At 42.4% G+C, this 26,126-nt stretch overlaps 1 protein-coding gene across 3 annotated transcripts in view; it reads left to right on the top strand.

Annotated features, from left to right (window-relative positions):
- Window positions 1-26,126, top strand: part of COLQ (collagen like tail subunit of asymmetric acetylcholinesterase) — a 50,040-nt gene that overhangs the window by 15,761 nt on the left and 8,153 nt on the right. For all 3 annotated transcript variants that reach the window (XM_079948014.1, XM_079948016.1, XM_079948015.1), the window contains exons 3-12: window positions 5,517-5,615; window positions 7,469-7,513; window positions 8,891-8,917; window positions 11,229-11,300; window positions 13,417-13,479; window positions 15,367-15,393; window positions 16,483-16,527; window positions 17,473-17,508; window positions 18,432-18,512; window positions 21,609-21,705. In XM_079948014.1, coding sequence (XP_079804140.1) covers window positions 5,517-5,615; window positions 7,469-7,513; window positions 8,891-8,917; window positions 11,229-11,300; window positions 13,417-13,479; window positions 15,367-15,393; window positions 16,483-16,527; window positions 17,473-17,508; window positions 18,432-18,512; window positions 21,609-21,705 — 592 coding nt within the window. The remainder of the gene's footprint in view (window positions 1-5,516; window positions 5,616-7,468; window positions 7,514-8,890; window positions 8,918-11,228; window positions 11,301-13,416; window positions 13,480-15,366; window positions 15,394-16,482; window positions 16,528-17,472; window positions 17,509-18,431; window positions 18,513-21,608; window positions 21,706-26,126) is intronic.

The following is a 26,126-nucleotide window of genomic DNA, read 5'->3' as shown; positions in this document are numbered from 1 at the left end:
CATAGGTGTTCCACCAATGGAGGGGAGAGGGGTAGGTTAGGGGCAGCCTTGAATCCACAGAACCTAAAGTCCCAATTTTACCCTGATGTTCCTGAAACCACACCAGCTCTGGAAGGGAGGAGAGAAAAAGGCAGGTCTCCCACATGAGGAGCCATAGCTTGGGATACCATAGAATTTCCGTCCGACTGCTCTGCCATTTACCCCACCCAAAAACATTTGAACTCTTATGAAGAACAATTCCTAGACAGAAACGAGGAGGACCTTGTGAAAGGAGTGCTAGACTCGACCTCTGACACAGACCTTGGAAACTTGACATTTGGACTGAAGTCACCAACGGAAGAAGAACAGCTGCAGGGAGCAGCTGGAGGTAACTAATTAATAATGTCTCTGCAATTTTTAACCTGGAACTGTAATGGACTCAACCTTCCCAGAAAAAGGCGCGAGGTCTTTCACATTTTGAAAAGAGAACAATTGGATTTGATATGTCTACAAGAAACCCACGTAACAAGGGCACACAGAAGATTACTTATAAATAAAAGACTAGGACAGGAATTTATCTCATCAGATAAAGTTAAGAAAAGAGGAGTGGTGATCTATGCAAAGGAAAAATTAGCCCCAAAATTGATCTTTAAAGATGAACATGGAAGAATTTTGGCAATTGAGATACAAATCCAAGGAGAAAAATTCCTGATAGTTGGCATCTATGCACCAAATGAAGGGAAGGCAGAATTTTACAAGAAATTGCATGAGACATTAACGGATTATTTGGACTATAAGGTGATTTTACTAGGAGATACAAATATGGATAAAGCACAAAGACAGGTGGTCTCTAAGGACGGGAGACTACCTAAGACTTTCTTTGAAATGACTGAAAACATAGACCTGATTGATATCTGGAGAACAAGAAACCCTCTTGAAAGAGAGGGAACATTCTTTTCAGAGGCACAAATGACATGGACAAGAATAGATCAAATATGGATTACTAGTGGAATGGCTCCAAGGATAAAAAAGGTGGAAATCTGCCCAAAGACATGCTCCGACCATAACGCAGTGAAGATGGAAATGAAACTAACAACAGCTGGATCCTTCAGATGGAGAATGAATGACACCCTATTCAGAGAGGTGGAGATTTACAAAAAGGCCCAAAAAACCTTGAAAGACTACTTTGAGATAAATCTGAGGACAGAGGTTGAGAAAAGAGTGATTTGGGACGCAAGCAAGGCCGTGATGCGAGGTTTTCTGATACAATAGAACTCTTTAAAGAGAAAGAAACAAAATGAAAGGAAGGATAAGATTCTGGAAAAAATAAAAGAAGGAGAAAAGAAACAGGTCTAAACCAAAGTCTCATGAAATTCTGAGAGAAATTAAGTTCTATCAAATGCAATATATGGAATTGATGAACCAGGAGATAGAATGGAAAATCAAGCAAATGAGACAGAGGACATTTGAATCAGCGGATAAATGTGGGAAACTTCTAGCATGGCAATTGAAGAAGAGACAGAAATTAAATACAGTCACAAGCTTGGAGGTGGATGGAAAGAACATCTTTAAACCAAATGAGATGAGTAACTGTTTTCAGAGTTATTTCAGGAGATTATATGCACAAGGGCCGGAAAACGAAGGAGATATAGAAGACTTTCTTAAGAAATATGGATTGCAAAAAATTTCGCAACAAAGTATGTTGATTTTAAATGAGAAAATAACAGATCAAGAAGTGGAGGGTGCCATTCAAAACATGCAACTAGGGAAATCTCCAGGACCAGATGGACTAACCTCCAGATATTATAAAGCATTGAAAGAATGGTTAATACAGCCGCTTAAGGAGGTTTGTAATGAAATATTAGAGGGGAAAAAGGCACCTGAATCGTGGAAAGAAGCATTTATTACACTTATACCAAAGACTGAAACTGAAAAAAATCAGATCAAGAACTACCGCCCTATATCATTACTTAATGTGGATTACAAAATATTTGCTGACATTTTAGCAAAAAGACTGAAAAGGGTATTAATGGAGGAGATTCATAAGGACCAGGCAGGCTTTCTCCCAGGAAGACACTTATCAGATAATGTAAGGAACATAATTGACATTATGGAACTGCTAACTGTAAATATTAATACGAAGGCAGTTCTAATCTTTGTGGACGCGGAGAAAGCCTTTGATAATATCTCTTGGAAGTTTATGAAGAAGAATCTCCATGGGATGGGGGTAGGTCAAAGGTTTGAAAATGGTATAAGTGCAATATATTCTGAACAAAAGGCTAAGCTAATTGTAAATAACGTGGTTACTGATGAACTTTCCATAGAAAAAGGGACACGGCAGGGGTGCCCGATATCCCCATTGCTTTTTATATCAGTCCTGGAGGTTTTGTTGAACATGATCAGGGGGGACCAGCTGGTAAAAGGAGTTCAGGTCGGAGCTAAACACTATAAATTGAAGGCATTTGCAGATGACCTAGTATTGACTTTACAAGAGCCAGACACTAGTACAAAAAGAGTTTTAGAGTTAATTCAATTCTTTGGTCAGGTGGCAGGATTCAAGTTGAACAAACAAAAAACTAAAGTTCTGGAAAAAAATTTAACAAATGTTGAAAGAGAGAGATTCCAAAATGAAACTGGGTTAATGGTGGCAAAGAAAGTAAAATATTTGGGGATTAACATGACATCTAAAAATGTGAATTTATTTAAAGACAATTATGATAAATGCTGGACAGAGGTAAAGAAAGATTTAGAAATATGGTCGAATCTGAAGCTTTCCTTGTTAGGCCGAATTGCAGTGATTAAAATGAATGTATTGCCCAGAATGTTATTTTTGTTTCAGACATTACAAATTGTGGATAAACTAGATTGTTTCAAGAAGTGGCAGAAAGATATATCTAAATTTATCTGGCAGGGCAAAAAGCCCAGAATAAAATTTAAGAAACTTACTGATGTAAAAGAAAGAGGGGGGTTTGCCCTGCCGGATTTGAGACTGTACTATGAATCGGCAGCTTTCTGCTGGTTGAAAGATTGGCTACTTCTTGAGAATGCAGATATTTTGGATTTGGAAGGATTTGACAATAGGTTTGGCTGGCATGCATATTTATGGTACGACAAGGTTAAAGTTCATAAGGGTTTTAAAAACCATATTATTAGGAAAGCACTATATAATGCTTGGATTCGATATAAGGATTTGTTGGAAAATAAAACTCCTAGGTGGTTATCACCTATGGAGGCTAAGGAGGTGAAGAAACTTAACATGGAATCCAAATGGCCAAAATATTCTGAAATTTTAGAACAAGAAAGCGGTGAATTTAAATTACAGAGTTTTGAGAAATTAAAGCCCAAGGTGCGAGATTGGCTCCATTATTACCAAATAATGGAAACCTTTAAACAAGACAGGAAAATTGGCTTCCAGGTGGAAAAATCGAAATTGGAAACAGAACTGTTAGAACCCAATACTAAGAATGTATCAAGAATGTACAATTTGTTGCTGAAGTGGAATACAATAGATGAGACAGTTAAATCAGCCATGATTAAATGGGCACAGGACATTGGTCATGACATTATGTTTGTTGACTGGGAACAGTTATGGACCACCGGTATTACATTCACGGCATGTAATGCCCTAAGAGAAAATATTATGAAAATGATTTACAGGTGGTACATGACCCCAGTCAAACTTGCGAAGATTTATCATCTGCCCAATAATAAATGTTGGAAATGTAATGAGACTGAAGGCACCTTCTTTCACCTTTGGTGGACCTGCCCAAAGATTAAAGCCTTTTGGGAAATGATTTATAATGAAATTAAGAAGGTACTTAAATGTACTTTTCATAAGAAACCAGAGGCATTTCTCTTGGGCATGGTCGGCCAAGTGGTGTCAAGGAGGGACAAGAATGTTTTTATGTACGCCACTACAGCAGCAAGGATTCTTCTAGCAAAGTATTGGAAGACAAAAGAATTACCCACACTGGAAGAATGGCAGACGAAAGTGATCGACTTTATGGGACTGGCAGAAATGACTGGCAGAATCCGTGACCAAGAGAAAGAGACGGTGGAGGAAGATTGGAAGAAGTTTAAAGTATATCTTAAGAACTGTTATAAAATTGAGGAGTGCTAAAATGTCAAGGGGAAGGAAGATGCAGAATTACAGCTGAAATTGTTTGATGATTTAAGGTGAAACTGAGAAAGATAACAAGTTTAAATTTAATTGGTAAAAAGGGTTGCTGAAAAATTGTAAAATAAGGATGCAAAAAGGGTGAGGTATGGGGAAGTCCGAGAAAGGAGGTTTATGAAAATGAGGTTAAGAATTTATATTTGTGTGTTTGTTTGTATTTGTTGATGTTTTTACGTTGTTGTTGTTGTTTTGTTTTTAAAATTGGAAAATTAATAAAAATTATTATAAAAAACAAACAAACATTTGAACTCTTACTAACTGAGAGAATGATAATACTGTGGTTTTCTCCTACCTTTCGAGAGGGTCCTAAGCTGCTGTTGGAAATGAGAGATGGATGCAATCTTGTGTAGCCATCAAGAGGGAATCCTAAGGGCATGGAGCATAGGATTTTCTGTTGTGTACATTTCAGCTGCAATACAAAAAGTAGCTAACGTAATTATGTAGCACAGCCGGATTTGTATGCAGTCTTCTCGATGAGCAAACACTAGCGGTTCAGCAAACAGTAACTTGTGAGGGGGAATGAAATCTAGGTCTTGTGTCCTTTCTTGTTATATATATATAATTATACGTCCTATAATTGCTATTTGATAGATGGAATAATTTGATTTAGTTTCTGTGTTTATCCACTATCTAATACAACTTCTTCCCCACTGGCTTTGCCAAGGAGCAGAATTTGGCTTCTTTTTAGTCATGCAGTCTGTGTTGCACTCTCATGCAGTATGAATTATTAGGAGAAGCTATTTCTGGGAGCATCTGCTACTTGCAAATTGAGCTAGGAGCAAAATAGCCTTGTCTATTACTTGGGCTGAGGAGGATGAGCCATATAGTACAGTGGTGCCCCGCAAGACGAATGCCTCGCAAGACGGAAAACCCGCTAGACAAAAGGGTTTTCCATTTTGGAGGCGCTTCGCTAAACGAATTTCCCTATGGGGTTGCTTCGCAAGACGAAAAAATCTTGCGAGTTCCCACGGTTTTTTTCGCTTTTTTCGCCCTTTTCCTAAGCCGCTAAGCCGCTTAACAGCTGATCCGCTGATAAGCCGCTTCTCAGCTGATCGCTAAAAGCCGCTAGACCGCTAATAGCGCTAATCTGCTAAGCTGTCAATGGGCTTGCTTCGCAAGACGAAAAAACCGCTAGACGAAGAGCCTCACAGAACGGATTCTTTTCGTCTTGCGAGGCACCACTGTACTGGAAAGACTAGTACTGGAGTACTAGTACTCCTTTTGCAACAGTGCTGTACGGAAGATGGAGAAAATCTAGTTCAGCCTTGCAAGAGAGTGTTTAAAAAATGTGTCCTTGATCAAAGGTTTACTCTTCTGCTGTGGTATTTAGTGATCTCTCTCCCTTTTTAAAACTTCTTAGATGTTGTCTCTGAACCTGAAAAACCTATGTCAAGAGCTTCAGATAATACAGTCTCCATGTGTAGAATCTCTGTGCCCTCCAGGACCTCCTGGGCCACAGGTTAGTACTTCCTTTTAAGGTAAAGGTAAAGGGGCCCCTGACCATTAGGTCCAGTCGTGGCCGACTCTGGGGTTGCGGCGCTCATCTCGCTTTATTGGCTGAGGGAGCCGGCGTATAGCTTCCGGGTCATGTGGCCAGCATGACTAAGCCGCTTCTGGCGAACCAGAGCAGCGCACGGAAACGCCGTTTACCAGTGGCATAGCGTGGGGGTGCAGGGGGGGCCGGCCGCACCGGGCGCAACATCTGGGGGTTAGGGTTAGGGGGCGCAAATCCATGGGTTAGGGGGCGCAAATTACTTGCCTTGCCCCGGCTGCTGACAACCCACGCTACGCCACTGCCGTTTACCTTCCTGCCGGAGCGGTACCTATTTATCTACTTGCAATTGAACTGCTAGGTGGGCAGGAGCTGGGACCGAACAATAGGAGCTCACCCCGTCACAGGGATTCGAACCGCCGTCCTTCTGATTGGCAAGTCCTAGGCTCTGTGGTTTAACCCAGAGGACCACCCGCGTCCCAGTACTTCCTTTTAGAACACACCAATTCGGATCCTTTAGACAGGTTCCTCAATCTCTGTTCTTTCCATACAGTTGAGAAGGCCTTCATTCTTCAATACTGTGGCAGGTTAGAACATAACGGCAGCTGGGATTCCTCATCCCCTGTGCAGTATGGTACCTCATTTAAATATGCATTACAAGTGGCTTCTGGATTAGTAGTGATAAATAAACCAAAGCTCATTAACGGCAAGGTGTATTATGTTGCTTCCACTTGAATCCTTTCAAGTAAAAGAATGATGAGAAAATTCTTAGTCTCCCAGTCTTTTCGCAGGAGACCAGGTTTTTTTTTGGAATAGCTCATGGAATAGCTTTATTTAGTTTTTTAGTTTTTAAATTTCTATACTGCTTTATATTTTTAATAAAAATCTCAAAGCGGTTTACAGCATAATAAATCAATAAATCAATAACAATAGCCGGATGAGTTTCTTCCAGCCTCATGAGGAGTCTCTTTTGTAGGGCTGGGTGAGTCTTAAAATGTTTGTGTCAGAAAGGCTCTTTTAGTAACTTATTTTTATCTATTATCTTATGGATGATCTGCACCATACAGATGTGTTCATTTGATTTTTTAAAAATTATTTTCATGTATTCCATTTATCAGTTGCCCTATGCTGTAACAACAGTTACCAGGGCAACGTGGAAGATTTTTCTAAAAACCAGTTTTCTTAAAATGGAAAATCAGCAAATGAAACAGCTATTTTTTAAAAAAAAAAAAAAAAGCTTCAAAGCCAAGATCGGGATATTAAATATCATCCAGTATTCAATAATATAGAGAAGGCAAAAGAATACAGAGGATCCAGAAGAAATTTCAGAGTTAAAATTAGAGCATAAAACTACAATTCCTAGGACTGTATCAGGTCAGATGGATGGAATCAAATGTTTGATTACTCCCACACCTTCTTTCCTAATACGGAACTACTTTTTTCCAAACTCCATGATTGCTTTTCCATTATATTTTTCCACCGCTCATCACCCGACCCATCGCTGCGCCTCATTATCTCCTGCCTATATGGAACTGTAGTGCTTACAGCTGAAAATGAAATCCAGCTAGGACAGTAGAGACTGACAGATGTGAACCCTCATGAACTGAGCTTTGTGTGAGAACTTTGGTCCTGATCCGAGATGGGCTGAAGAGGCTGAAACATAGTAGAGATCCTTTGCAACAAAAGAAGTAGGAAGCCTTCTAATTACTTTGTCACGACTGACAGGCGAAAGACGCTGGGGCGAGCAGAAGAACAAACGAGGAATGTTATCAGCAACGTTGAACGTCCCATTTCTTTTTTATTTTATTTTTTATTTTTAGGGCCCGCAAGGCGTTCCTGGCGTGAAGGGACCAAAGGGGGAAAAAGTAAGTGCCAGGGTTGGTTTTTGAACTGTGATAATTGGTGAGCCTTTGGAGGTATATGCATTAGATGTAAGGTCATTTCGGAACTGTAGATTAATTACCAGGACTGGTATCAGGTTTGAGGCAAGGTCCCACCCAGCAATAGCCCAGTGGCACCCCCCCAGCTAGTGTACCAGAGGCTGTTTAGCATAAGAAAAGCAGATGAAGCAGCTGCTGCAGTCACCCCCAGAGGCATTCTGGGAAAATTAAGATGCTTTGCTTGAATCTTTTTGTTATGTACTGAGCTGAATCCTAGAACAATAGGATCCAGAATGCAGCAGTCTGATTGGTCCGCAGGAGCCACCCAATCCAGCTCCTAGTGGAAGTGAATCAGTGACCTGATTGGCCTGCAGGAGCAGCCAATCAGGCTCCTGGATGAAGTGAATCAGTGACCTGACTGGCCTGCAGGAACAGCCAATCAGGCTTCTGGAGGAAGTGAATCCGTAACCTGATTGGCCTACAGGAGCAGCCCAGAATTAGCCAATCACGCGGGGCCCATTGTGTAAATAATATATATATAGCTAGATGTTTTGGGGAAAGATTCATTCATTGCTACTACAAGCTGAATAAAGAGCATGAAATTCACACTCAACTCTGAGTATATTTCACTTTTTTAAGCAGCATTTATATATAGTTGGGGGAGGGAGGAGTTAAAAATTCCTAAAGGGATGCTGGCATCAGCCCTGGTGTGCCCTCTAGGACCTGAGCACCCTGGAATTTGCCCCATGCTGCCATGCCTGCTGATTCCAGACCTGTAATGTCTGAGTTTACGATGACTGATAATGGTATGTTTTTAGTGGCTTCTCGTTTCAAAGCAGAATTTGCAATATCTCATTGTCTCGTTACCTGCTTTGTGAAGGCTTAGGCTATGAAAAGCAGGATGCGCCGGATGCGCCTGTTTAGACAGGCCAATAAATGTACATGCCAGCAATCCCCACAAGCCAGAAACTATTGTGCTCCACCTCTAAAGTTTACCACAAAACAAAACTGCACATCTATCCCCATGGCAGTGTGTTGTAGTGGTTAGGAGTTCCCTGGGATACCGGCCTTCTAATCCTCACTTGGGCATGAAGCTCACTGGGTGAGCTTGGGCCATTCACTGCCTCTCAGCCTAGCCTACCTCACAGGAGGATGGAGAACCATGTATACCACCATAAAGGGGTGACTGAAATGCAGTAAAAACAAACAAATAAATGTGTTTGTGATTTCTCTTGCCTTCCCCCCAGTTGTCTTTAGCCTGTCACAAAAGATTATCATATGCTACTTGTGACCTGTTTTCTACCTTCTCCCATATTCGTGGGTTGTTGGTTTCTCCTACTGATGCGTTACTTTATCTTACAGGGTGAGATTGGCAGACCAGGAAGGAAGGTATGAGACAAATCGTATAACACCCTTTACAGCATTGTGCCCGTTCACATGTTAAAAGAGATTTTTCCATGTAAGGCCAACTGCAATTGAAAGAGTTTGGGCAGAAGAGGGGCCAAATGGAGCTCTTAGTTTCCCGCCACTTCCTCCTCTGCAGTCACATAGAATTGTTGCTGCCAGGTAACAGTTGACGGAAGGAGGTGTCTGAAGGTGTTTGGCTTAGCTGACTGGCTCTGTGGCACATCTCTCCCTCTTCTGCAGCCTGATGGAATAGCTGCTGCCACGTGAGCTGAGTCAGAGGAGGAGCCTGATATAACTGGCTTCCCAGCACGGCCCACAGGGTGGTCCTGCTTCCCATCTCCTTCTGCTTCATGTTGTTTAAACAGAATATTTTTTTACAATCACTGTCACACTGTCACAACATCAGTTGATCCCACTTGCCTGCAAAAAATCCCCACACATTGTAAGATTTTTTTTTTTTTTAGAATTGAAATGCAACAGGCTGTTGGAACTGATGCTCCTCAGCTGACCACAGTACCAGGCCCACCGAGTGGTGTTGCTTGGGGAAGACCAGAGGGGCAGTGGCCCTGGGTGCACGGGGATGTGTGCCTTTTGCTACTCCGGGCTCTGTCAGCCCTGTGCCGCTGTGCCCCTGGAATGCACTCCCGCTGCCCTGCCAGGACTGCCCTGCTTTGCGTGGCGAGTTCCAGCCTCCCCCCAGTCGGAATAAAGACACCAGACACCATTATTTTAGGTTAATGGGCTAAAATTGGCCACAACTTTATTGGTTACAGGTAAAGAGTGGTATTGGCTTACGCATTGGTCCTATCCGACTATCCGGCTTCAGCCTGATTGCTTGAAGACCGGGAAGGGTTAACACCAGCAGGGGGAGCCCTGCTGATGCACATCAACTAGGGACTCCCCCGGGGTCACCGCTCAGGGGCGCGCTTTAGGCCCTGGCCTCCATAGGCTTTGGATGAGGCCACACACCCTGGAATCCTTTACCGGACTACCCTTCAATATTTGGGGGAGGTGATGGCGCTCCCCCCCCCCACCACATCTACACAACAATAGCCCTACCAATGTCTAACCACCAAAACCAAAGGAGTTGTGACGTTTTGCTACGAGGTAGGCAAAAAACCAGCTGGCCAGTGCCAATTTGCCAAGTGGAAAAAATTCCTACCAGGTCCCTCAACGGCGACCTACCGAGGTCCATAGCAAGGTCAGAAGGGAACCTTAAAGGGCGGGTGGGTAGGAAACCTCAGCAGCTGAACGGGACCAAAGAGGGAGATCCCGGGGCTGCGCTTGCCTTAAATGAGGTAAGCTACACACCCCGAGCCAGCTGATTGGCTGGCTCAGGGGATGATGTGGCCTGAGGATTCCCCTGATCGTGCGGGGGCTGGAAGCCAGCCTCCACACTCGGGTTGTGGGCGTGAAGCCTGAAACACCACCTTCTCCCGAAGTCGGAAGTGGTTTTGCGACGCTGCAGGGCTGCATGAGGAGGGCGCAACAGGCATGCACACTGAACAGGAAGGGCGAATGCCTGTTGTGTCCTCCTCACGCAGCCCTGCGGCATCGCAGAGCAGAGTGGGGCTGGCAGGGCAGCATGAGTGTCAGGTCAGGGGCGCAACACAGCCCTGCTTTGCTCCAGGAGGTGGGGCGTTAGTGGCGGGGGCTGAGCATGGGCTCTGCTCACCCTCCACGTGCCCCCCCTGTGTGCATGGACCACCCCGGAGTGCCTGCCCACCCCAGGTGCCAGCAGCACATGCTATGTTCCTGGGCCCGCTTTGCATGCATGTAGCAACTGACACATTCTGTTAATTACTCTGACTGGTGTCACAAGCTAGATGTTTGCTGGCCGGTATACATACAACAAATGGGGCCACAGCCCAAAATGAACAATCATGTCCCAACACTATCACATTTAATGTTCTGCGGTCAGGAAGAACTTCCAAGGGTGTGGCTGGGTGCCTTATTGTCGTTTGAAGAGGCTTTGTTATACTGTATTGGCCCAAATATAAGCCACACTTTTTTCCCAAATTCCGACAGTGAAAAGTTAAAGTGTGGCTTATATTTGCAACCTTTATACTCCCAGCAAAGTGGCGTGGCTCCCCCCCCCCCCCAGGAAGCAGCTCATGTATTCTCTCCCCCCCCCCCATCCTTCAATTTTAAAGGTGTGGCTTATTTGCGGGTGCGGCTTATATTTGGGCCAATACGGTATTCAGACATTAGTGCTACCAATTTTGATGTTATTGCATCTGATTTTTTTCTCTTTCTACTTCCTCCCCCCCATCCCCGGCCTCTTTTTTTGAAGGGCAGACCAGGTCCGCCAGGTGTCCCTGGAATTCCAGGACCTATGGGATGGCCTGGCCCAATAGGACCGAGGGTAAGATTAAGGCACCATTTACTAATATGGTCAAACCTGTAATGCAAATTAAGTTAAATCCATCTTGTCGAATGCAGCCTACTTGTGGTAGAGTGAGCTTGTAAACGATTACACGCCCCTAGGTTCCTAAAGGCATATGGCTTTCGGACCCCGGTGCAATGAAGAGGAAGACTTCCAGCTCAGAAACACAGGTTTCCTGAGGTCAGGCCTCTGTACATGGTTACTCAATCCGGATTTGAATGCTGCACATGTTTCTTGAGCAGTACTGAAATGTGAAGCCGTCTTTACTTCTGAGCATGTGCAGGAAGTAGGAAAATGTACCACAGAATGATAGTGGGAGTTTAGAGTATGGGAAGATGGTAGAATGGACCATAGTGGTATCCTTGGGGTGATAATATTGTGTGTGTGTGTGTGTGTGTGTGTGTGTGTGTGTGTGTGTGTGTGAGAGAGAGAGAGAGAGAGAGAGAGAGAGAGGGAGAGAGAGAATGATGTCTCATAGCCATCATTTGCTATGGACATTTCTCCTCTTAGTTCCCCTGCCTTCTCTTATCATGATTCTCCCATATTCTTTGTTTCTTCCTGATAACTCTCTTCCTCTTCCCCATCACTTGGCTACAGGAGTGCCATAACGTGGACATGAAACATCACACACACACACGCCTACACATAGTGTGTGTGATGTTCCTCATCTACATGCAGGTGTGTTTGTGTGTGTGTGTGTGTGACATCCCACACACATCCCACGGCTGGTGGCAGCGACTCCTCTTCCTTCTCTCCTCAGCCAGTGAGGCACCCTTTTCCACCCTGCATTCAAGCCCCCCCCCCCCCGCAAAGGGTGTCTTGCTCACTGGCTGTGGACGGCGGAGCTGAACTGTTTCTCTCTCGGAGGCAGCACCGCTGCCGCCTGCCGGCTTCTCTCACTGACTTTTGGGTGCCCGGCCCCGACAAATATATTATTGCGGGTGCAGAAGCACCCACAGCCCCCTGGAGTTGGCTCCTGTGCTTGGCTATAAGCCAGCATGATTATCTTAACAAGCACTTAGCCAACTAGATTTGATGATGATGACGATGATGCTCCCCACCCCCAAATCACCTGCTTCCTCATTTTTCGGATGATCACTGGACAGCAGAAAATGTACGTGGCTAGAGAGATTTCTGCAAACCTGTTTGCAGACACAAATGACTACCAGCCCACATTTTGTGTTTATCTCTCTCTCTCTCTCTCTATATATATATATAATTTTTATTAAATTTTCTGTTTTACAATTTAAAATACTCATTTAAACATCCTTAAAATATCAATGACTTCCCTTCTTCTCTTTCCATGGTTCATTTTGCATACCATCAATCCATGCATATTTTACAAAAAAAACTAAACCATTCAGTATTTTATTATTGCATCCACCAAAACTTATTTACACTGCTGAATTTATCTTAATGCTGCCAACGTTTTCAGGTGTACACCCCCCATTATATATTCACATTTTGCAAGCGAAACTGGGTAGACCGGTAGCCAAAACGGACAGCCCAAGTGGACTTTTGCAGCTGATACTGTAAATCAGAGAGACTAAGCTGGCCCAATCCAAGAGGCAGTACAGGCAACTGCTGGGGGCACCTGAATGCAATAGGTGCTGGGATGCTCTGGGGAAACCCCAAGTACCTTGGGACCGCAGGGTCTGAGACTGGGAGTGAACAACAGTCTCTACCCACCCCCCTTGCTGCTTTCTTAAATGGATCTCCTTCTCATTGCTCTGTTCACTATGGAGCAGGAGAAAGGGGCTGCAGTTTAATAACACTAATAATTTAAGAAGGGCAGCAAAGCAGACATCCCCCTAGAGTAGCAATATAAATTGAGCCAGAAGTGTTGTGCAGTTGCTTGCGGGTCTCATTGCAGTGCTGGTAAATGGCCATCTGTTGCAGGAGATGATATTAAGAGGCAACGCATTGCTTTACAATTTAGTCTGAATTAGCCGTATGAAACTTCATGTTGTGTTGCTGCTTAGACTGTGGTTTGTTTCTGCTCTCTCTGATTCAGAACCAGAACAGTCTGCATTCCAGTTACTGACACCTTTCTGCAGCCACAATGAATAACTCCTTTTTATTGTGACCCCTCTAGGGTGAAAAGGGAGATTTGGGTTTGATGGGATTGCCAGGTACAAGAGGACCAACGGGCTTTAAGGTTTGTTTCACCTAGCTGCTATGTCGTCCCCATCTGGCTGCTTACAGCTGCTTCCTTGGTAACAAAGTGCTTGTGTATATTGTTTGAAGATAGCAGCAGTGTTCGTGGGGAGAAGGAATAATAGGAAAAAGCAGGATTTCCCCATAGCAATAATGAAAAATCAAAAGATTTTGTCAGCATGCTGGTTTTCTGCTTTATTCTTAATCAAATACCTTACTACAATCTAATATAAAGGGGGGGGGGAGGTAATTTAAAAGCAAAATCCATGTAACATGGGCCTCAAGACCCCAGGGCTTTTAATTTCAGCTGGAACTCAGCAAAACTCAGTTCCGGCACCTCTCAGGTGGGCACCATTACCATTTATAAGAGAACAAGGGAGGTGTTCATGGTGAGTTTCTCTAGAAAAATAGTACTGTTGTATGCTATATTTGTATTAGCACCATCATCCAAATCCAAACAAAATAAAAAAAAATCCTTCCAGTAGCACCTTAGAGACCAACTAAATTTGTTATTGGTATGAGCTTTCGTGTGCATGCAGGTATCTGAAGAATTGTGCATGCACAAGAAAGCTCATACCATTAACAAACATAGTTGGTCTCTAAGGTGCTACTGGAAGGATTTTTTTTATTTTGTTTCGACTACGGCAGACCAACATGGTTACCTACCTGTATCCAAATCCAGACAGTTAGAATTCCCTCCACTTCCCTCCTGCCACCCTCATGTAAAGGATGTTATGTGTAACCTTGGTCCAAGAATGGGATGAGTGGACTCCCCTTTCCGCTGCGCCCAACTTTTTATGTCTAGGGTGCTGGTTTTTGTTTTGGGTTTTCGAAACAACAACTTGATGTTCAGTACCAAAAAGGCAGCTCTTTGACATTTAAAAACTTCCAAGTTAGTGGTTCCGAAGCAGCTGGAATATTTGCTAAAGGAGATGGCTTTATCTTCTTGTTTTGATAGATGGGCTGTACTGATGGAGTACTAGTCATTTGGAGCATGACCACAAATCACAGTCCTGCAAAACATCCCACATTAATTTATAGGCGCCATGCCAAATTGTGAATTGTGCTTGTGCAACACAACTCGGATTTTTTCCTGTTCATTGGATGTCTTGCGGTGGGTGCAGGACCATGAAATCCCTCTATATTATCATACTAAAAGTGCATAGGCATAAGACATTAGCAACTTCATGTTTAGCAGAAGATGAATAGATTACAAAGTGACAAAACTAGAGTACTGTCTATAGCCAAAGGCGATTTAAAAAGAGAAAAGAACCTTTGTTTAAGCATCATTTGTATCCAAAGCAGATACATATTGAGGCTATATCTCTTTAACTTGATTTATTTATTTAATTGCTTGACAAATGGTATACCACATAATCATTAAAAACCACTAAGTGGCCTAGGTATTTACATTACGCAATTGCAGCTATGATTTCTTTAAGAAAATCTTAAATGTCCATGGGAGTTGCTACAAAAGAGTTGGGTCTAAGCTGAAGTACAGTCAAAGTAAACGTCAGAGAGAGACTTGCCTTTGCTAGATAAAAGGAAACAGCTGAAGAAAATGGCTTAAGGCATTTTACCACAGAGACTGCTTTCAATTATATTATTATACTGAGAATTATAATGGCTTTCTGCTGCTGTTTTAATTTCCAAAGCAATTTCTAACAAGGCTAGCATGCTTTCTGTACCAGATTCATTTGTTTCTCATGTCTGCCTCCAGGCTGAGGCTTAAATGCTCATATTTGTGATTTTCTTCCAACAGCTACAAAGGAAAATGTTGCCGCAACTTATTACGGATTGCTTTTCCAGCCTGATTTTAAAGTCCATATGTTACTATGATGTAATCAATAGCAAGCATGTAAATACCTGCCCTTTTATCTTCTTCTAGGGTTACCCTGGAAGCAGAGGAGAAAAGGTTCGTCATGCAAAGAACTCTTAGTTAATTGCTGAAAAGCATTGTGACCTATGTTCCTCAGGCCTCCCAAAATGTGATGCTTTGGTATGTTAGTAATGACAGGATTGAGGGACGTGGGTGGCACTGTGGGTTAAACCACAGAGCCTAGGACTTGCCAATCAGAAAGTCGACGGTTCGAATCCCCGCGGCGGGGTGAGCTCCCATTTGGAAGAACCAATTAAGGCCACTTTATGATGTGCATTCCCCACCTATTAGGAATAGTATCAAGAAATTGGTTATATGTTCTCATACAGCCACAGATTAATAGCCACCGATAGGCCCTTCAAGTAGCCTTAGCAGCAAAAGAGAAAGTTTACATATTTGGCCAGGAATCATCTGGAGAATCATGCACACATCAGCAGGCAATAATAAATTATTGCTGGGAATAAATACATTGCTTTTTTCTTCTAATTTCATCTCAGTGCTCCCCCCCCCTTTGTCCTATCCTCTCATCCCCTTTAGTTCATTTCATTTGTTAATGCATAGAAAAGGCGTAGGCAGATGTGATGTAAGGCTCTGCCTCCCCCACAACCTACATTTTAAAAAATCCCATTTCTGAAAATAATTCGTACATGTTCAAGTGTCGACACACAGCCAGCTTTCTGTAATCAGGAATGCTACGTAGGGAGGGTTGGGGTGAGTGGGTCAAAGCACAGGTTGGGGGTTAGTACCTGCTGCGGATGCTGTCCCTGTCTCATTTGTCCACACATTAATGTCTGAAAAGGGTTTTAAAACAAACAAAGGGTACCCATGCTGAATGTTGGTACAATCTACATTAGCTCAGAAATTGGCCTAATTTCAGGTAACGGCCCACTAGCTGAAGATCAGTAAATGACATTTAACTTGAAAGTCGTCGTGTTCATTACATCGCCTAGAGTGTACTGAGGATGGTAATTGTGGGGAACCAAGAATCTAACAAGTGTTCTGTATACTGAACAACTTCATTTTGATGGGCTTCTGTGTTTAATTCTACATTCAGTGCTGAAAGAAAACATCGGTATTTGAAACGCCGTGTTCTATAGCTATTATCTCCTGTATGGTTTTCCACAGGGAACTCCCGGAGAGAAGGGCGACAAAGGCAGCAAAGGAGACAAGGTACGGTAAAATTACCTTAATAGAGCACCTAATTCGTGTTGAACGTAGTTTGATTTGTGGTTGCATTCATAGCATAGTTGTATGAGGGTGGAGATTATAGATGCAGACTTCGTTTAACTTCCGTACGCAATCAGCTATGCTCATTGCTAAGACAATAACACAAATCTATTTGGTTGAAGGTCTGGTGAACTACAGCCCTTATCTGTGAAGTCAGAATTGGTCAGAAATATCTGCAATGGTCTGACCTCGTATTTTCCAAATGACTTATCATGTTTAAAATATATATATATATATATTCATTTGCTGTATTTATTTACTTACTGATTTACTACTTGCATTTATACCATACTTTTCCTTCCTCCCCATTTTATCCTCACAACAACCCTGTGTAGTAGGCTGGTTTAGGGACTGTGACTGGCCCAATGGGAGCTCCATGGCCAAGTGGGGATTCGAACTCTGGTCTCCCAGGTCCTACCTAGTCCAACACTTTATTACTATTTAACTATATTTGGAGGTCTCAGGGCAGTTCACAAAACAAAATCAAAAATATAAAACCACAAATATATAATCAAAATAAAAACAACCCAACAACACTGCCCCCCAAACCCCACATTTTAAAAGGGTAATCACTACACCTCATTATAAAATAATACATTATTTTACTAATAGTACTTTATACATTTGTTTTAAATGGTTTGTATCTTTTGCTTATTATATGCATCCATCTTGGGCTTCTATGCAAGGAAGGGCAAGGTAAAAAAACCCACAACACATAAGTAATAGTTTTCCTGGTGATTTATTTTTATTTTATTTTCTAATTGCAACCATCATCATCATCAAACTGAATCAGTGACTCACATTCTTTCTTATTGTGTTTATATGAAACTCAAAGGGATTCGTTAGAAAACAATTTAACTTGTGTCTTTCCCAACATTTTTCTTGCAGGGACACATAGGTTTCCCTGGAATGCTGGGGCAGAAGGTATGTCTATAGGAAACAAGAAATTCTCAGGCTGTCCACCTGCTTGGCTTATGTTGGCATTAATATTTGGGAAGCCTTTAAAAAGTGTAATCCTTCATAGATTTACTCAGAAGTAACTCCCACTTAGGGATGTGGGTGGCGCTGTGGGTTAAACCACAGAGCCTAGGACTTGCCGATCAGAAGGTCGGCGGTTCGAATCTCTGCAACGGGGTGAGCTCCCGTTGCTCGGTCCCTGCTCCTGCCAACCTAGCAGTTCAAAAGCATGTCAAAGTGCAAGTAGATAAATAGGTACCACTCCGGTGGAAAGGTAAACGGCATTTCCATGCGCTGCTCTGGTTCGCCAGAAGCGGCTTAGTCATTCTGGCCACATGACCCAGAAGCTGTACGCCGGCTCCCTCGGCCAATAAAGCGAGATGAGCGCCGCAACCCCAGAGTCAGCCACGACTGGACCTAGTGGTCAGGGGTCCCTTTACCTTTACCTACTCCCACTTAACTTTCTGGTATACTTTCTGTGCACACTTATGAGGGGATAAGCCCTGTTTCACTCAGAGGAACTTACACCTCAAAACATACACATTGCACTGTCAAGACTCCTAAGTGAAATGTATTCTGCATGAGGTTTATGCTGCCTGGATCTGTGAATAAGTGTGGGGAAAACTATGTCTTAGGGACAGATTCAGCCCTTTGATGAATTCCATCTGGGCTCCCTGAGGAGGTTTTGATTTAAAAGACAGAAAGCCTACTGGATCAATTTTTACGTTTGAAGGGACAGATCCGGCAAGCTGTCAGCTGCCTGGTCCACCCCTTCAAAACTCTTCCTTCTCAGGCGGGTGGGAAGCTGCCCAGAGCTGGGCTGTAAATAATAACCAAGTAAATATATCTGTGCTAAAGCTCTTCTCTTTGTCCTTTCCATCCCCGTTAAGGGAGAAATGGGCCCAAAGGGGGAATCTGGTTCATCCGGACACAGAGGTCCAACTGGAAGACCAGGGAAAAGAGGCAAACAAGTAGGAATCCTGTACTTTAACCTGTTTCCGAAAATATTTTGTCTGTGGACTCTGTCTCAGCAAGGGATGAGGGATTAATTTGGTTCATTTGGCATGTCTAATTCACATTTTCTGAAACAGTACTCAAACTTCAACGCAGTCATCTCTCAAAAAATCTCCACATTTTGCAATGGAGTTCTCTAGCTGAGCGATGGATAAGAAAAAGCATATTCTACAGCTAAGCATGCATTTAATATGTGTATATTAGTGGAAATAGCATACAAAAATGCATTATACCTGGGAAAATTGGTTTGCAAAAATGAGGATATTAGGCAACATTACATAGAAAAAATTGTTTATTAGGGGAAATCAGCACTAAAATGCTGGTTAATTCTTTAGACTTTTTTTTTAAGATCACATACAGATGTGGAAATGTAGGAAACTGAACTTAAGAGTGTAAAAATGAAACAATGGCACTGGCAGCATTAAGGTAAATTCAACAGTGTAAATAAGCTTTGATGGATGCAATAATAGAATACTGAATGGTATAGTTTTTGTAAAATATGCAGGGATTTATGATATGTAAGATGAACCATGGGAAGAGGTGAAGGGAAGTTATTGATATCTTAAAGATGTAAAATGAGCATTTTAAATTGTAAAACAGAATATTTAATAAATATATATATATATAAATAAAATAAAAAATGAGACAGTGGGAGAAACCAAAATTGACTAAGGATTTGCCTATCCTTAGCTTAGACTACGTTTTTGGATGAATTATAGTATAATTGGATCTTCTGAACGTCCTACAGTATTTAAAAAAAGCAGGCCAGATTTATTGTCACATGCAAAAGAACAAAGATATCTGATTATGATTCATAATAGGGCATAATATCACCGAGAAAGGAGGAAATAGAGAATATAAGTCAGTTCAGAACAGATAAAGACTGCTTCATCCAGAAATATGGCAGATGACAAAACACTGATATTAGAGTGAAAAGCAGCGATGCTTAAAGGTGGACCATGGAATTATGTCAGGTCAAGGAGCTAACACATCTCTACACCCTAGAATATTGCATTAATCTCTTGGTACAGTACAGCACTGTTGCTTCAAGAAATTGTAGAATGTAAAATGATCTGCAGTCAGAAATAATGCATCTAGAAGGGAAAATGTAATAGATCTAACTTGGTTATACCATCATTACTTCAAGGAGCAGTGACTATATCTATGTAGTCCTGGTTCACACAATATTTTTCTCTATGTAGTGGTTAGTCTGGAGATTGCTAGGAAAGGGGGAAATGCTTGTTTGAACCCCTCCTTAATGTCCATTTGCTTTGGAAAGGAATTAAAAAAAGCAGTGGAGATGTTACTGAATAAAATATATTATGGGGTTCTCATAGTTTTTTTCTCCCCAGAAGGCAAAGTTTTCTGCTTTCATAATTTTGACCTTTTGAAGAATGACGACACTCCTGCTTCAGCAAATTCTAGCTTCAGAAGAGAAATTTCCCTCTGGAATCAGTCAAATTCCCCTACCATGCCTACTCTACTCCCCTTAATACACAGTACACATGGAGAGATGCTTAAATTTACAATCATATATACTTCTGCATACGTAGAGAGTCCCCCAAAAGTATCAAAACAACTGCCCTACTTTGTGGTGGCCCCACATACTAATAGCACACCCAAGTTCACCCAAGTTTATTTTGTAGCTCTTACCATGAGACTCTTGGTAAGAGCTACAAAATAAATAAAGCAGTATATTTTGCTTGAAAAACTTTTATTGATGGAGGAGCGGACGTCCTGTAGGCATCTGGTCTGATGTTCTTACAAGTACGGATGTCTTCTAGAAAACATAATTGTTTGTGAGGTGATCACTTTCTTTGATGTCTGCTAGCACAAAAACCTTTGCGTACACTTTCAGCAAGAGAAACCAGGCCCAGCATGGCAATAACTAGAAAATATTACATGTGCTTTTCTTAAGGGTGTAGCTGAATACAAATAGGCTTGCCGGTTTGTTCCCGTTGATTCTGTTACAGGCCTACAATTTCCTAAACTCCAAATGTTGTTTTGAAAAACCGAGTGCCGTGTGTACATAGCTGTTTGTAATAAGAGGGGCCACTTTTCACCTACTCAGTCATTTCCTTTCTCCAGAGCCAGCTGACAACCCCATATAAAATGCCTGCAGTGGCAGCTAAATTAAGAAGGTGTTACTTCCACTTCCATTCTGAGATCCATCTTGCTTAGCTCATTTGACTCCTTCAGGTTCATGAGGAGTCTTCTCAGGCTCACGTCATTCAGTTACAGTTATGCTAAGGCTGGCCTGTGCAACTCTGCCGGTTTCAACCTTACAAGTGCCACACTGTGGTGATGATGATCATAAACAACATTTTTTGGTCTACAGAAATTCACAGTAAAATGCTGGTGAATTTTATGAGGGGGGTGGAATGTAAATTGTGGATAATTGAACTTAAAGTTGGAAAAGCGAGAAACCAGGGGGGAAACCCAATATTGATAGATTTGCCCATCCCTACTCTTGAAGAAATTTCCTCACAATTTTTCTCTCTGAAAATTTGGTGTAGTCCTAGTACAGTGGAACCTCGGTTGTTGAACGCATCCGTAATTGAATGTTTTGTCTTTCAAATGCTGAAAACCCAGAAACAACTGCTCCGGCTTTCAAATGATTTTCGGAAGCTGAACATGCCATGCGACTTTCCCTATTGCATTGAGGCTTCCGTATTGAGTTTTTGGTTTTCGAACGATTCGGAAGTTGAACTGTCTTCCGGAATGGATTACGTTTGAAAACCAAGGTTCCACTGTAATAAGCCATTCTGAAATGTGCAGAACTGGGAAATTTATGGGATTGTTCAGTAATATTTTATATATTATTTTATATATTATTTTATATATTTTTGTTGGGGAAGTGCATGGATTTGCCATAATATGTATAAGGTCCTGCAAATTTAATTTGCAATTTTGGCATTTCGATCTTTTCTGTGTAGTTGAAGGGCATGCTGTTTCAACCCATGAAGCCGTAGGATTTGCGCTATAACAGAGTACAGCTATAACAGCTTGTTAGGGAATGTTATAAAGAAACAGTCCTTTCTTTTATGTACTAGGGACAAAGGGGAGACATAGGACCTCCTGGTGCCTCAGGCCCACCTGGAAGACCTGGCCCCCCTGGTCAGCCTGGTCCACCAGGCCCTTTGGCAACAGGTAAGGCAGACCTTTCAAAATGGCTGCTCGTTCCCTTTCCCCCTTCAATTGAATCATATTGAGTTGCCTCACAAGGCGTCCATAAGGTTTCTGCCGAACCACTAGCTGAGGGGGGAATCACACATTTTTAAGATAAGGTTTTAGGGTGGGGTTGGGCTTTTCCTGCACTATGATTGGACTTCTTTTGCTCTCAACTACCCCTTGCACCCTGAAATAAGGCCCTTCTAGACTGGTGTCATAAGAGCCAACTCCTAGGGGCCGAGGTCCTTTTGCCCCCACAATAAAACATTTGAGGTGGCTGCCCCCCCCAGTTGATGGGCATTGTCATTCAAAGGGTGTGTGTGTACCATGTCATGTGATTGATTATGCAGGATGAGGCTTCCCGTCCCCCCCCCAATATTTTATTTAAGTTTGCACCCCTGACTGGTGTTTTGTGGGTGTATTTTGCAGCAATCCATACCCCACCAGTGTCCTGAAAAAAAAAAAGACATCCCGTTTTTTCTCATGAGAGGACAGTGGCCATTTTGGGCACTGTGATCTCTCATGATGCTCCAAAATGGGTATATTGTGGTGCGAAATCACGTGAGACCTCAGTGCCCAAAATGGCTGCCATCCTCTCACAAGAAAAAATCAGAAAGATGGTGTCCTAGTTGTTGCCTTTGATGTGTTGGTGGGAATGGACATGCCATTGATTCAATAATAGTGAATAAGAGGTGGATTTAAACTGGGCCATCTACATACACTTCAACTTCATTAGTTGCTCTCCGATGCTTCCAGATTGTTTTCATGTTATTACTGTTAAATTTGCAGAGTCCCAAGCACAGCGGAATGATGAGGAGTACGTGCCACATACTCTATATTACTTTATTTACACTTCAAAGCTGGTAGATTACAGAAAAACATCTTGCCTCTGCCGGAGCAGAGAAAGCATCCTCTCTCCTCTAAAGCACGGAGAGAAACACTGGGAGAACAGTGAAAAACAGGAAACCAGTGTACGTCACATCCAGTCTCCTTTCCCGTGGGAAAACCCAACAGCACAGACTGTGGAATGTAAACACCTGTCTCGTGACAAGCACTTCGCTGCACAGTGAAGAGAGCAGAAACCAACATCCTCCCCCTTTCTGTGAACATCACTGGGCAGCGTGTTCGTACAATATCAGTACAAACCCAACTTCTGCACATAGGTACAGTGTTGATCCCTTGATACAATCTTGGATAATACATCAGCAGGAATTTCATTACCTGGCATATAGGACACCGTTACGAGTCCCTTCTGAATACGTTCCCTAGCATGTTGCAACTTCAATTGCAAGTGCTTCGTGCTTTGCTTACAACCTTCAGAATTCAGCAAAGCCAAACATGCTTTGTTGTCCTGGTAAACCTGGATTGGACATTTGACAGGAATTTCCATGTCTTTGCACAATTGTAACAACCATTCACAATCTTTGAGTGAATAAGACAGTGCATTCAGTTCAGCTTCACAAGTACTTAAGCTAACTGTTGTTTGCTTCTTGCATGACCAATCAAATAGACCCTGATTGTACATATAGCAAACTCCAGACGTGCTTTTCCTGTCTGTAGTGTCACTTCCAAAACTTGCATCTGCAAATATCTCAAGGCCACCAGACTTCTGATTGTTAAATCTCAGTCTGTAATGCATAGTGCCTTTCAAATAGCGCGCTATGCGTTTCAGAGCTTTCCAATCCTTAACAGTAGGATTGTTGACTTGTCTGCTTAGCAAATTACAGCTAACAGCAATGTCTGGTCTTGAACATCTGGCAATGAAGTTTAGCTTGCCTAGCACACTTCTATACAGTGTAGTGTCAGAAAATGCTTCTTCAGTGTCATCTACCTGATAACCTGTTGTCATCGGTGTGTCTACAGGGTTAGCATCCATCAGGTTTAGTTTGCTTAACACATCAGCAATTTTCTGTGACTGGTGTACTAGAATGTTACCATCTTGATCTCTCTCTATTTCAAGAGATAGGTAGTTGTTTACCTCACCAAGATCTTTCATGTCAAAGTGCTTTTTCAGTTGAGCTAGGGCGTTATTGTACATTGTGACATCCTTCCAAAAGAATAAAAGATCATCAACATAAAACAAACAATACAGTTTCTTTTGCCCCTCCTCTTTGACAAATACACATGGATCAGCTTTCCCTTGCTTAAAACCTAGAGAAAACAATACTTCAGTGAGTTTTGTGTGCCAACACCGTGCACTTTGAGACCATAAAGGGACTTTTTCAGAGCACAAACAAATCCCTGTTTTACCTGTACGCCATCAGGTGGAAGCATATAGAGATTCACCTAGAGATCCGTACAGAAAAGCTGTATTCACATCGTGGTGACTAATGTGTAGATTCTCCTCTGCAGCTAGCTTGAGCATAAGCCTAATGCTCTCATACCTCACTGTGGGTGAGTAGGTCTCATGATAGTCTTCACCTGGTACTTGTGCAAAACCTCTGGCTACCAATCTGGCTTTGTGTCTGACTATCTTGCCATTTTGATCAGTCTTCGCTTTGAAGACCCATTTGCTTCCAAGCAGTTTCATTCCTGGAACTACTGGAACAAGTTCCCATGTTTTGTTCCTTTCCAAGGAATCAAGCTCAGCCTTCATGGCATTTAACCATGGCTCAGCTTCCTTTGAATCCAAATCCTGGATTTCTTGGAAACTTGAAGGTTCAAATACCTTCTTGGAGCTTTTAACAGCTGTTACTGCTATCTTAGCAAACTCACCAGCAAATCTCTTTGGAGGTTTGCCTTTTGTGGCTCTTTGTGACCTGCGAATTAGCCTTAAGTCTTCAACACTCTCCTCTTCCTTCTTAGGAGAAAAGTGACCTATTGTGAACAATGGTTCTTCCAATTCTTGATCAGAGCTTTCAGAAGGTCGCATAGAGGCTTTCGCACTCTTGAAATCCTCTGAATCACCCGATTCAGTTTCAGACTCAGAATCAGAACCTTCATCAGTGGGTGTGGGTTGTTGCGGTTGCTTTTGACTATCCTCAGTCTCATCACTGTCATCAGGATAACATTGGAAAATTCCCACATTCTCCCCCCACTTGGCATTGTACTCAACACTTCTTGTGAGCTTAATTGTCTTAGTCAGTCATCATTATTCTGTAAGAACCTTTCTGATAACCTAGAAAGATACCATGCAAACCACGCTTGTCTAACTTGGAGCTTTGTGGTGTGTGAACCCACATGTCAGAACCAAAAATTTTCATGTGTTTGATGTATGGTTTCTTGCCAAACATCTTCTCATAGGGGGTACAACCAATCGCTGAAGATAACCAATCGCTAAAGATAACCTGTAAGTAAAACATGAGAGAGATTCGGCCCAATAACTCTCTGGAAGATTTGCATCATGCAGCAAGGTTTTTAACCCTTGAAGCAATGTTTGATTTGCCCTCTCGCAAAGTCCATTCTGCCATGGCGAGCGAGGACTAGACAAATTGTGTTGAATTCCTTTCTCAGTCAGAAAAGCTTCAAACTGCTGAGAAGTGAATTCCCCCCCGCGATCAGTGAAAAGAATTTTTATCTTCTTACCATGCACATTTTCCAACCAAGCACAGAATTCCTTGAACCTTGGAAAAGCCTCTGATTTCTGCTTGAGATTATACACATAAATATACCTGGAAAATGCATCAATGAGAACCATGAAGTACCTATTTCCACCCAAAGAGGGCGCTAGTGGTCCAACCAAATCAGCATGAACAATTTGGTATGGTTCTGTAGCTTGCCTACTAGACACCTTACCTTTCGCAGCCATTTTCACCTTGTTTGCTGCGCATGCCTTGCACTTCATGTGGTACCTGCAGGGTTTAATAGTCATACCTTCAACCAAGGCAGGCATTTTAGATACTGCCTCAAAATTCAAATGACCAAATTTTCGGTGAAAATCATGAATACATCCTGCATGCAAACTTTTGTTGGAACCTGCAATGCAACAAGTTTCATCCTGCACATCATCATCAAAATACAAAACATACAAACGATCAACATATTCAGCATGCAATACATAATCATTTTTCTTTGTGATGATGCACTTTTTGTTCTTAAAGGAAACGTCAATTTTCCGCTCATTCAGCTGTCCAACGCTGAGCAGATTATGTTTGGCATCTGGTACGTAAAGCACATCTTTTATCGATAAGTCCAAACTGTGAAGAACAACAGTTCCGTAGCCTTTACTGGGGATTGTGTGGTCATCTGCCTGGTGAATTGCACCTTCCTGCGGTGTAAAAGACACGAACAGTCGCTTATCGTTGCACATGTGGTGCGTTGCAGCCGAATCAACAACGAAGAAAGATCTAGATGTCTTCTGGACCTTTGCAACCTTTGGAGTGAAGCGTGAGACCATTGCCTTGTGCTGTGTTGTCCTGGACACCGGACCTTTGCCTTTGCTTTGGCCTTTTCCACGCGAT

This window comes from Podarcis cretensis, assembly GCF_951804945.1.
Source record: "Podarcis cretensis genome assembly, chromosome: 12".
Lineage (NCBI taxonomy): Eukaryota > Metazoa > Chordata > Lepidosauria > Squamata > Lacertidae > Podarcis > Podarcis cretensis.
This window is presented reverse-complemented; position numbering and strand designations above follow the sequence as displayed.